The following is an 11,853-nucleotide window of genomic DNA, read 5'->3' as shown; positions in this document are numbered from 1 at the left end:
TTCTGAGTCGTACGTAGCTTATTGTGTCTATTTACTCGTTTCAAATTGTATGTACCACAATGTTGAACTATCCAAAACATCTTATAATTTGGAATGCGGAGCCTAATTATCGCGTGTTGCACCGTATGCTTACAGAAGTATCGAAATATTGGCGCCTCCCCGCCCCAGCTTGCTGGCCTCCGACACCGCTCATCGCTATGTCGGATGCCAACCTGGTGGACAATGCGATCTCTTTGCGTCGGTTGTGCCTCTAGCGTCTTAATTTGGGGACACAGGAACGGCATTGTCTTCCATGGGCTTGCCCGGTCCGCAAGATCTGCCATGAAGAGACTCTTCTACCGGGTGCTCACTTTCACATGGACAAGAAGCATGACACTGAAGCCTAGATATTCTTCTTCGATCTCTCCGAGAGTGATCGGCCCCCCTCTAGTTGCTACTTAATTTAGAAAGAAAATGTAACAAAAGAGAAAAAAAAAGTTTTCTTAAAACAATTTGATGACGAACCGCTTGTATTTGGCGCCTCCCCCTCTCCCCGAGCCCGGGCTAGTCTACCCCACATAAATGGAAAATGAAAATTCAGGTAACGAATTCATTCCCCCCAGCTGTGAGCTTTCGAAAGAAAAACATATTGAAATATTGTCATGCATGGAGAGACATGTGAGCATGCAGTCATGCACCCATCATGGATACATATATGGCCGTATATATGCATCAATGCATGGGCGCGTATACGTACGTAGAGTAGTATATTTGTGTGTACGTGCGTAGAATACATTACAATGCATGCATGTATCTCTTCACGAGGCGTACGCACGCACGTTACCATCTCCTACTCCACTTGCGCAGCACGTACGTACGGAAAAGAAACAAAATGCAACATGACACTAGATCGACCTGCATGCCCTTACGCCAGCGTATCTAACTAAACAACGTGCTCAACGAAACTGATTCGCCCGCTAACCCTAAAAGTCAGAGAGAGACAATTAGAGAGAGAGAGAGAGAGAGAGAGCAGCCGAGTAGTAAGTAAGATCGAGAGAAAGTTCCAGCTGAGTGAGAAACAGAGAGCTAGAGAGAGAGAGAGAGGAGGCTGCGTCTCCCGCACACAAAGACTTCCTTTTGGCTGATCGAGAGCATATGCCATGCCGCCATGCATCCATCATCCTCCACCTCTAAACCCTCGCTAGCTCTATAAAACCCCCACCTCCTATCCGTCCAACGAATCCCAACGATACCTAAACAAAACCAACTCAGGTCGCCTCTCTCCTCTAAGCTGCTGATCAGCGTCACCAGGTAGAGCTAGCTGGGCAGAGAGCTCCTCGATCGAAGCTAGCTAGCTAGCAACAAGTAAGCTAGTGATCGATGGGGAGGTCGCCGTGCTGCGACGGGGAGGCCGGCGTGAAGAAGGGCCCGTGGACGCCGGAGGAGGACAAGCTGCTGGTGGACTACATCCAGGAGAAGGGACACGGCAGCTGGCGGCGACTTCCCAAGCTCGCCGGCCTCAACCGCTGCGGCAAGAGCTGCCGCCTCCGCTGGACAAACTACCTCCGCCCCGACATCAAGCGCGGCCGATTCACCGACGACGAGGAGAAGCTCATCATCCACCTCCACTCCATCCTCGGCAACAAGTACGTCCGTTAGATATCACTTCTGTGTATATATAGTTGCTCCTTCTTGTATGGTACCTATCTTCGTCTCCGGCTCCGGCGACTGACAGCTTGAGCTTGGTCTAGGTGGTCGTCCATCGCGACGAAGCTGCCGGGGAGGACGGACAACGAGATCAAGAACTACTGGAACACCCACCTGCGCAAGAAGCTGCTCGGCATGGGCATCGACCCCGTCACGCACCGCCCGCGCACCGACCTCAGCCTCCTCGCCGGGCTCCCCGGCCTCCTCGCCGCCGCCGGTAATAACTTTGGCGGCGCGGGCGCTTGGGACATGAACGCTCTCAGGCTCCAGGCCGACGCCGCAAAGTTCCAGCTGCTCCAGGGACTGGTACGCGCTCTCGCCACCGCTGCCGCGCCAGCGCCTGCGCCCACGGCCGCCGCCGGCATGGACAACCTCATGGCACTCCTCGCCGCGAGCGGCAACTCGGGGCAGCACGGAACCGGCGTTGACCAGAGCCTGCTGCTCCAGCAGTGCCAGTGGGACGGCCTGCTCAACCTGCCGGCGCTCACGAGCTCTGCGCCAACGAGCAGCATGCAGATCAGCGGGCTGTTCAACAGCTTTGGCGCCAGTGCCGGTTGCGGCCAGGCGGGTGATGGGTTGAGCTCAACGGAGCTCGGGGGCCACGGCGGGGCGAGCGGGAGCAACGTGACGGACGCGGTGGCGCCGCGCCAAATGGTGGCGATGGACCAAGAGTGCAACAATAATGCCGGAGGCGGCGGGGTGTCGTGCGAGGAGACGCCGGCGTCGAGCCCCTTCGACGGGCTGGACAGCCTGAACCTGATGGTGGATGACATCAACACGGATGGTAGTTGGAAGGATTTGCTAGAGTGAGTACCTGCTCCCCTCTGCTTCCATTCCATCAACTTCCTAATCATCAAGAGAAAAGCATGCATGCATGTCTATTCTCCATCCATCCATCCAATTAATTTGACTTTTATTTGCTAAACAAATTTTCTCTACGATCAATTTTCCTTTTTTTTATAACTGATAGTTCAAGCAGCTAGGTTATTTTTAGGATATACAGAGAGCATATATCACCTTGATTTTCTTACCCAGTTAATGCTTAGCTCATCTGATTAATTATGCTTTTTTCTATGCAGCCAAATGTCATGGTTGAACCCAACTGAGCTGTGATGACTAGCTATATAAGGAAAATGAAGAATGCACAAATAATACGGAGACAATTAATTGTTGGATTGGATGCACTGTTCGATTGACATCGAATTGATGTGAAGTTTGTTTGATGATAGGGAAAAGGGTGGTTTGGTCCACACTTTTAGTCATGTACAAAAAAGAACAAAGGGGACATACATATGTACACACTCACTACAATTAGTGTTCATTTTTGTTGATTTAGTTCTTTTGTTGTTTCCTTTTTTGGAGTTTACAAGGAGGGATTATATATATATGTAATAATTAGCTGGTGACATAAACTGAAAGGACCTTCTTTTTTTCCAGACAGCAAAGTGTATGTGACTGTGACTATTCACCATGTTTACTTCTTCCATGACACATGATTTAATTAGTATCGACTTCCCTTGCGTGGTGAAGCAAAACTCCGGTCGTCATGGTGATGAAATACTAGTATTTTCTTGATTTCTTCGCTGTCGGTCTTGTGAGTCCAACGTTACTCTTAACTGTTAATTCTACATATATACTGCATGCATGCACGTTGTGATAATCTCCACATATTTACTTTGCGACAGTAGTGGCGTGTCGTATGGCGGCTACATGTAGTTGATAGTCTAATTTGTTTACATCATATAAACTGCTATATTTTACTCCAGCCAATTAAAGAAGGCATAGCCTAGAACTAGGGGTGGACTAACGAGTTGCTCGGATCGTTAAGGCTCGGCTCATTAAGCTCGTGATCATTAAGGCTCGGATTCTTAACGAGCTGAAATCATTGTTCGGCTCAACTCATTATGTTCTTGCGAGCGCTCGCGAGCAGCTTGTTAAGGATCGTTAAGGAGGCAATGAAAAACAAACATGTGTGCATTCCTTGGTGAGGAAGAGGAAGCATAGGTTTATATATCCTAATGTAGGAGTTTCAAGCATGGTTAAAGAACACTATTTTGCTTGCACCTTCCTGCAAAATATTTGAGATAACTAAAGTGACTCGCAGTCAAAATTGGTGAAGCCTAGCTTGTTACCGATCTTAACGAGTACCTCACGAACATAGCCAGCTCGATTATTTAGCTCGTTAACCTTAACGAGCAAAAACTGATGCTGAGCTCGGCTCGTTAACTCAAACGAGCACTCATTTAACTTGCCGAGCTTCGAGCTTTTTGTCCAGCCCTACCTAGAACTCTAGACCTTCCATTTGGCACCAGGGTATATACTATATAGTGGGAGGTATATTTGTGTTTTTGCCAATTCTTAGTCAACTGAAAATTAATTTAGAGCTCATTCAACTTTAGAATTGTTGGATTTACATCGTGATGCATGCGTCATATGAGTTGCAACTAGAATTTTTCAGTTGTAAGTGAGGTTGCAACTATGGTTTTTTAGTTGCAAGTCGGGTTGTAACTGAGATATTTTCAGTTTCCAGAAGATTGTAATCGATATTTTTGCGTTACAAGTAGGTTGTACCTGAAAAAAATGTTCTTATGGTACTCCCTCTATACCGGTTTAAAGGGGTATTATGTATTTGGAGAAAAACTTTGACTACTAATTTGGTCAACAAAATATCAGATATACACCACAAAAATTATACCACTAGAAAGTTGTTTTGAATATGAATCCAATTGTATATGTTTTATGACATATGTCTCAGATTTTGTTAACCAAATTAATGATTAATTTTTTCCTCGAAGTGTGTAATATCCTAATAAACCGGTGTGGAGGTAGTACAAATAGTGAGGATGGTATCACTTCATTGAGAATTAAGCTAATTCTCACTTAGCTTATTTCTATTTTACTACCCCGCTCTATAATAATAAGACGGAGATGGTTTCATGGGAAATCCACTTCGGCTCATAGGAACATATGAACTAGCTGTGTGAAAATATATTTTAAGGTGTCAAAAAAAATTAAAGTAAATTTTTGTATGTATATCTAGACATTTTATCTTTGTATACAAGTTTTTAGAATTTTTTTTTGTGTCTCCTCTAAAAAGACAAAGTTTGATGCTCCAACACGACTACGTACAGGATATTTTTTTTGTCTTTTTTGTACATACCACATAAAATCTTATTTTTCCACGAAAACTTATGTACGGATATAGAATGTCACGATGTGCACCAAAAATTTATGTCCGAATTTTTAACAATTTTTAAATTGTTTATTTATTTATTTTGTATAATGGGAGCAAATTGTGGTGACCCTGCATACCACTGCATGTTGTAGTATGCCAGTCGTTGATATAACATTTACGAAGTACCATTCCGCAAATATTACATCCCTCAGAGTAGTACAACAGAACATAGCAGGGTCCATAACTCATTCACATATTATTACAATTAACATACACATGTCGTCTTGGAGCTCCTCTTGGGTCCTAAGAGGAATACTCCTGGGTTCGAGGTGAACCCATCTTAACTTACAATACCAGAGTTTCATTAAACTAAACATTTATTTCATCGAGCAGCTAAATACTAAGAGTTCCGGCTGCTCGGTTACTACTACTAGCGGATATCCCTAGGCTTGTTCTCCTCCGGAAGCCTCTCCGGATCCGTAGACGATGAGGTAGTCTACGCCTTCAACTCCTCCTGAGAGGTCTGGTTCCTCGTAGCCGATGATCTCGGCTCCTTCATTGTTGTCGCAGTCCTCCTCCAGACGATTCAGACAATCTAAGCATGGGATTTAAGAGTGGTATGAGTACGAGCGTACTCAACAAGTTCATTATAGATAAGAGGTGTTTAATGCACTAGCTACGATATTAGACCAGAAAGCCTAATATCAATGCAAGTTTTGATAAACATTTCTTCAAGAGATTGCTTTTATTTCAAAGAGCTATGTCTGTCAGCCTTCACCGGTTTACTAGAACTTCATGGAGCTCCTTTCCGACCGCGTTCGCAGTTCCTCAATCCCGGAACAGGGAGTGACAGGTCACAGTTTGTTACACTCTGCAGAGGTGTGTTGCTTTACCCATAAGAGATCTTAACCTTGGTGCCAACCGGGCAGCTTTCCCGTCCACACTTCCTTTGGTGTGAGGCCCGGTATAAGGTCTAGCCAATCATGTTCCTCCGCTACCTCGAACACCCACCCTTTGTTGCATGCGCCGACCCTGGGTCCACGTCGGTCCCATTATTCCCGTAATTTCAGGGTGGACCCCGACCACGACAACAGTGCTGGGCTCTACCATACACTCCTACGCCGGTGGCTGCAACCCATCATAGACCGCATTACCGTGGGGAATTAGAATGGGATCCCCACCCTCCGGTTGTTCCGCAAGACACAACTGCTACGGCAAGCAATGCTTTACCGTGGGGAATTAGAATGGGCTCCCCACCCTCCGGTTGTTCCGCAGACACAATCGCTACGGTAAGCGCATCCGTTGATGAACGAGAGGTGGAAACACTTTTGACTACTCCGTCCCACTCCGGATCTTATGGTTAACACGGGTATTACGGCACAAGAATCATCGGCGACATTTGTTGTTTAATCCTAGATGGATATAAATCCGTGCAATGGAACCTCCACCATATCAACACAATCCATGGTTCCATTGCCCACCACATAGTCATATTCATAGTTATGAAAGTAGTGGTTTTGATTTTTATGCAATAGTGTTAACCATAATACTTTGCAAGTAATTTGATAGAAATACTCAAATGACATGAGCAAGTGATGAACTTGCCTGAACACTGCAAAGTTCTGCAGCTGGAAGGTATGGACTGACCCTTGTCCTCTTGTTCTGAAAAATAGCATCATTGTCCGATAAGGGCAATGGTTAAAGAAGCAATTATGCATGATTCCATTTTTAGGGTTTGTTTCCCCCTTCCGATATCGTTATTATTTCATGTAAGAGGTTAATACTAAGAATAATTTGGGAATACTTGTTTAAGAGTAAAATTCTACCTTGAAATATTGTCAAGGTGTTTTTGAAGTCCAAATACATTAATGGACTTATTTTCTTTATTGAAAATAATATGTGTGATTTAAATCATTATTTAAATCATCAAATTAAGACTTATTCATAATTATCTTCAAAAATCCTCTTTGATATTTTATTTGGATAGAGAATTTTATGCTGATTGATTTTCATATTTTTAATTATTTTTTTAGAGCCATATTCTATTTTATAAAATTCTTTGAAATTCTTACTTAAATGGTATTTTGGAAATGCCCAAATTGCCCTCGGGCCCACTGTCGGGGTGAATCCGAGTGGGTTGGGCTCAACCCGATTGGCCTGGTCCGGCCCACTCGGTCGCCCTCACTTCCCTTCTCTCTCTCGCGAACCCTAATCCCTGAGCTCTGGCGACGCATGTCGCCGCCGTCTTCTTCGATTTATTCCGGCCATCTCCGGCCGTTGCCGCCGGCGAGGTGTGGCGCATCTGAACCGCCATTCGACGGCGATTCAGATCCACCGCGGCGATTCGTGCTGCGCTGCTTGCTCGCTTCGCCCCCAACGCATCTGCGACACGGCGGTGGCGATTCCTGTGCGATTCATCGCCCGCCGATGATCCAGACGCCGCGCCGCGACGTGGCCGTGTGCCTCGCCGTGGTGGTGTCGGGCGTTACGCCGGCGACGCCCGGCCTGGCTGCGGCCTGGCGCTGCCGTGTTAGGGCCTGTGCCGCCGTGCCGCCATGGGCACGCTGCGGTGCTCGCTCCAGTGTGTGTGCCTCCTTCTCTCCCGTCTTCGCTACCTCCTCTTCTTCCTCCGGTTGCCTTGGCCTCTACCTTGTTGTGCTAGTTGCTACTGCCTACATGCGTATGCTGCTATGTGCTACTGCTATCTTTGTGTTCTAGCTTGTGCCGCTCTACTTGATTATCAGTGCATGCTTTTGTGCTTCCTAACTACTTCTGTTCATGCTGTGTCCCTGCTGTGGCCCTCCTGTAATTGCTCTTGAGCATCCATTGATGTTCATGGCCTACTGGCATGCTCCTATTCTTTTTACTGTCACTTGGGCATACTATGTGTGCTTAATCTTGTCCCTGGCTTGATTGTGGTGGTTAATCCTTGCATACTTGCAAGTGCCAGTGCCTACGGTGAGATCCTCATTGAGTTGTGATTCATAGGAATGTTCTATTAAGCATGACTGTTGGCTAGACAGCTTCATTCCTTGTTAGTGTGCTTCTGCATACAATTTATATTTCATATATTTGATTATCTGTGATGCAATGGTTGGTTAATTTGTGGCTTTGGATGATCCTATGATCACCAGTTGCTGTAATCACGCTCTTTGGTGTCTGTGCCTCATCGTTGCTCACATGTGTATTACACTGTGCCTGGCCCGATGTGTCTTGTTGCTTGCTTGAGCATCAATTGATGCTGTAATGATCCATTTGATCATTTGCAAGACCCCGGTGCATCAATTGCTTGTCTCTGTTTTATTTATCTGTTTATCCTTGCTTGATTAAATGGATAAGTAATGTGAACTGAGATTCAGTGATGATCATTTCAATGAATTTGTTAGGGTTAGAGGGATGCCAACACTTGTTGGGTACCCTAGCCCTCCTTTTGAACCCTACTGGGTGATGATATCTGTGCATGGTTTCTTTGTTGGAATTGGTTAAGTGGTTGAGGTGATCCTGGCAGTATTTATGTGCTGCCCTGGGATAGCTCCCCTCTTGTTGGCTTGTTGTGGCTCACCAAATGCTTTCTGGGTGATCCATTTATTGGATTGCCAGTAGCTCTTGATGTTGAAATCAAAATAGACAATGATTTGTCCAAGTCTGATGGCCTGAATAGCTATAGGTGCTGAGTGTGTGGGCTAGGCTAGGCTAGGACTTCATCTTTTTTGGATTTCTTCGCTTATGCAATCGTTTTGCATGACCGATGTTCCCATAGGCTGATTTCCTAGAGTCTTTACCCATATTTGCTTGCACCAATTGGCTTTGTAGGATGATGACACAAACAGGGTTTTCTACCCTTCTGTGCTCCTGTGATGCATTGTATGCTTATTTATGAGCAAAACTTGGTTTTGCTCAGGTTGATTTGGTTTATACCTCACTCCAGCTCCTAGATGATTTGTTGGTGTAGAGGATTCAGCTGTTGGTTGAGTTCTTGGCTTGCCCTGCTCCTCCTTGCAAGCTTGATCTCTTGGTTATGTGCTGTGGTGGTGGAATTGTGTTGAACAGCAGTGACTGTTCAAGTCGTTCTTGTGTTCTTGGTTTCTGATGAACTTACCCGGTGCAATCCTGTCGATGGATTGACTAGGGTTTACCGTGGAGGTTTTATATGGTCTCCTCGCTCCTTCTTCGGTCGACAGCAAGCCCTGGCAACCTCGTTGGTGACTCACCACCGTGTGTGTGTGGTGTGCTGCATGCACACCGCCGTGTGAGCAGCCTAGCTGTGTGTGTGTGCAAATTCATGGTACCTGGCTTGTGTCTTGGTTGTGAGATGATCAGCTCGGCAGAGCTGATCCATATCTACTCAATTTCATTATTCTTCTAACCTCGCCAAGTGGTTTTACCACTTGGCATAACTTCTCTTTTGTTGTGTTTATGTACAGAGGACAATCTGTGGCTCCATTGATCATGAAGATCATCAAGTTAATGAAGTTTAGCTAGTAGTGTTTAGGATAGATCCTTAATTTGTAATTTTCCTTTTCTTTTCTTTTTCTATTTTTTTGTTGTCCAATTCTTGTAATATGTTGTAATGTTCATATTTTATTCTGGATATTGTAAAAACAATGTATCTTGTGTGAATATCAATAAAGCTCCAATTTTTCTCTATTGAGCTTTATATATTAATTGTTCTATTTATATCTTGGTTATTAAAGATTGTTTATTAAATTATCTCAAGTTTGAATTATGAACTAATATCCTGATGTTTGGATTTGAAATTCAAATTCAAATTTGGTTTGAGCTTGATCAACTATCTTAACTTAGAATTCAATCATGCAACTTAAATTGGTGATTCAAACTCTCCCCTCTCAACTCAAAACCCTAATCTAGTTAAGTGAGATGCAAGTTTGTCGCACCCTCGAAACCCTAACCCTGTAAGGTGTCGAGAGAGAAACTTGTCCCCCTTCGATGCAGTTTTTGTTAAAAAAACGCGAAATTTCCCTTAATTTACTATGCAATGCCGATACCTTTCTTAAATCTACCCCTCGATGGTCTCTTAAACTGGGAAATTACAGCCTTTCCCCTTAAAGAAAACTTCGTCCCGAAGTTGTGGTTGTAATACCCGAACAGCTGGGGTATGTTTTCCTTAGGTCTTCCTCTTTTTCCTGTGGCTTCCCTCTCGGGATGATGCTTCCATTGTATCTTGCAATACTTGATCGCCTTGTTTCGAGTTGTTTCCAGCTCTCCTCGAGAATCTTGGCTGGCTTCTCGATATATGTCAAGTCTGGTTGTAACTCGAGCTCGTCATGTGATATTGGTTCATCTGGGGTCTTCAAACATTTCCGAAGTTGTGAAACATGGAATACATTGTGAACTTGAGCTAGCCTTCCTGGTAGATCCAATTCAAAGGCTAAACCTCGATTCTGACTCGGATCTTAAAAGGTCCTATAAATCTAGGACTGAGTTTCCCTTTACTCCAAACCTCTGGAGTCCTTTCATCGGGCTTACCCTAAGATAAACCATGTCTCCAACTTGTGGCTCCCATGTTCTTCTCTTCTGATCAGCGTAACTCTTTTGCCGACTCTGGGCTATCTTGAGCCTGTCTCTGATAATGTCAATGATTTGTTGTTTTTCCTTGACATAATCAGGGTTGAACTCTTTGCTTGCTCCGGCTTCATACCAACATATTGGTGATCTACACTTCCTCCCATACAGAGCTTCAAATGGTGCCATCTTGATGCTACTTTGATAACTATTGTTGTATGAAAACTCTGCTAAAGGTAGATGCTCCTCCCATGATCCTCCGAAGTCTAGGGCACAAGCCCTAAGCATATCTTCTAAGATCTGATTGGTTCTCTCGGTTTGTCCACCGGTCTGGGGATGATAAGCGGTACTATAATCCAATTTGGATCCTAAAACTTCATGAAGTTGCTTCCAGAATGCTGATGTGAACACGGATCCTCGATCCGATACTATCTTCTTTGGCACTCCATGCTTACTTACGATCTCTTTGATGTAAAGATCGATAAGTTTCTCTCCTTTATCCTGCTGGTTTACCGCTAAGAAGTGGGCGCTCTTCGTCAACCGGTCCACGATTACCCATATCATGTCCTTCTTTTTATTGGTCAGGGGTAGTCCGGTGATGAAATCCATCCCTATTTCCTCCCAGTTCCACTCGGGAATAGGTAAAGGTTGTAACTTCCCTGCCGGACTCGGTGTTCTCGCTTTCACTCTTTGGATGTATGGCATTCTCGCCACATATTGTGCTATCTCCCTCTTCATGTTATTCCACCAGAATAGTTCCTTTAGATCCATGTACATCTTTGTACTTCCCGGATGTATTGAATATGGGGTTTGATGAGCTTCCCGGAGTATTACTTCCTTAATTTCAGCAATATCCGGAACGCAAATCCTCTTCTGGAACCACAATGATCCAGATTCTCCACGATGAAATTCTGATGGTCTTCCCTCATCTATTCTCCTCATCTCCTCTACAATGAATGGATCGTCCATCTGACCCATCATTATCTCATTCTTCAAGTTGACATTCAGCTCATCGGCTACTTGCAACGCCGATAATCCTTCATGGGCTTCCTTCTCCCAAAGTTGTATTTGTGCTTGGCTTATTTCTTTCCTCAACTCCGGTGATATTTCTTGTTCCACTCCTCCGGTACTCTTTCTACTCAGTATGCGTCTGCTACAACATTAGCCTTCCCTGGTGTGTAATTGATTGTCAGATCATAATCCTTAATCAATTCTAGCCATCTTTTCTGCCTCATGTTGAGTTCCTTCTGAGTGAAGAAATATTTGAGGCTTTTATGATCTGTATAGAGCTCACACTTAGCTCCATAGAGAAAATGTCTCCAAGTTTTTAATGCAAACACGACAGCTGCTAATTCCAAGTCATGTGTTGGATAGTTCACTTCATGAGGTCTGAGTTGCCTCGATCCATAGGATATCACTTTCCGATCTTGCATGAGTACGCAACCCAATCCATGTTTGGATGCGTCACA

The 11,853-nt window shown here is 44.7% G+C and overlaps 1 protein-coding gene across 1 annotated transcript; it reads left to right on the top strand.

Annotated features, from left to right (window-relative positions):
* The first annotated feature begins 1,133 nt into the window (after positions 1 to 1,133).
* Positions 1,134 to 3,207, top strand: LOC127311631 (uncharacterized). Its single transcript, XM_051342086.2, has 3 exons — positions 1,134 to 1,625; positions 1,731 to 2,492; positions 2,766 to 3,207. The coding sequence occupies exons 1-3, from the start codon at positions 1,360 to 1,362 to the stop codon at positions 2,797 to 2,799; spliced, it is 1,062 nt and encodes a 353-aa protein (XP_051198046.1). The 5' UTR covers positions 1,134 to 1,359; the 3' UTR covers positions 2,800 to 3,207.
* The last annotated feature ends 8,646 nt before the right edge of the window (positions 3,208 to 11,853 follow it).

Source organism: Lolium perenne, chromosome 7 (assembly GCF_019359855.2).
Source record: "Lolium perenne isolate Kyuss_39 chromosome 7, Kyuss_2.0, whole genome shotgun sequence".
Classification (NCBI taxonomy): Eukaryota; Viridiplantae; Streptophyta; class Magnoliopsida; order Poales; family Poaceae; genus Lolium; species Lolium perenne.
This window is presented reverse-complemented; position numbering and strand designations above follow the sequence as displayed.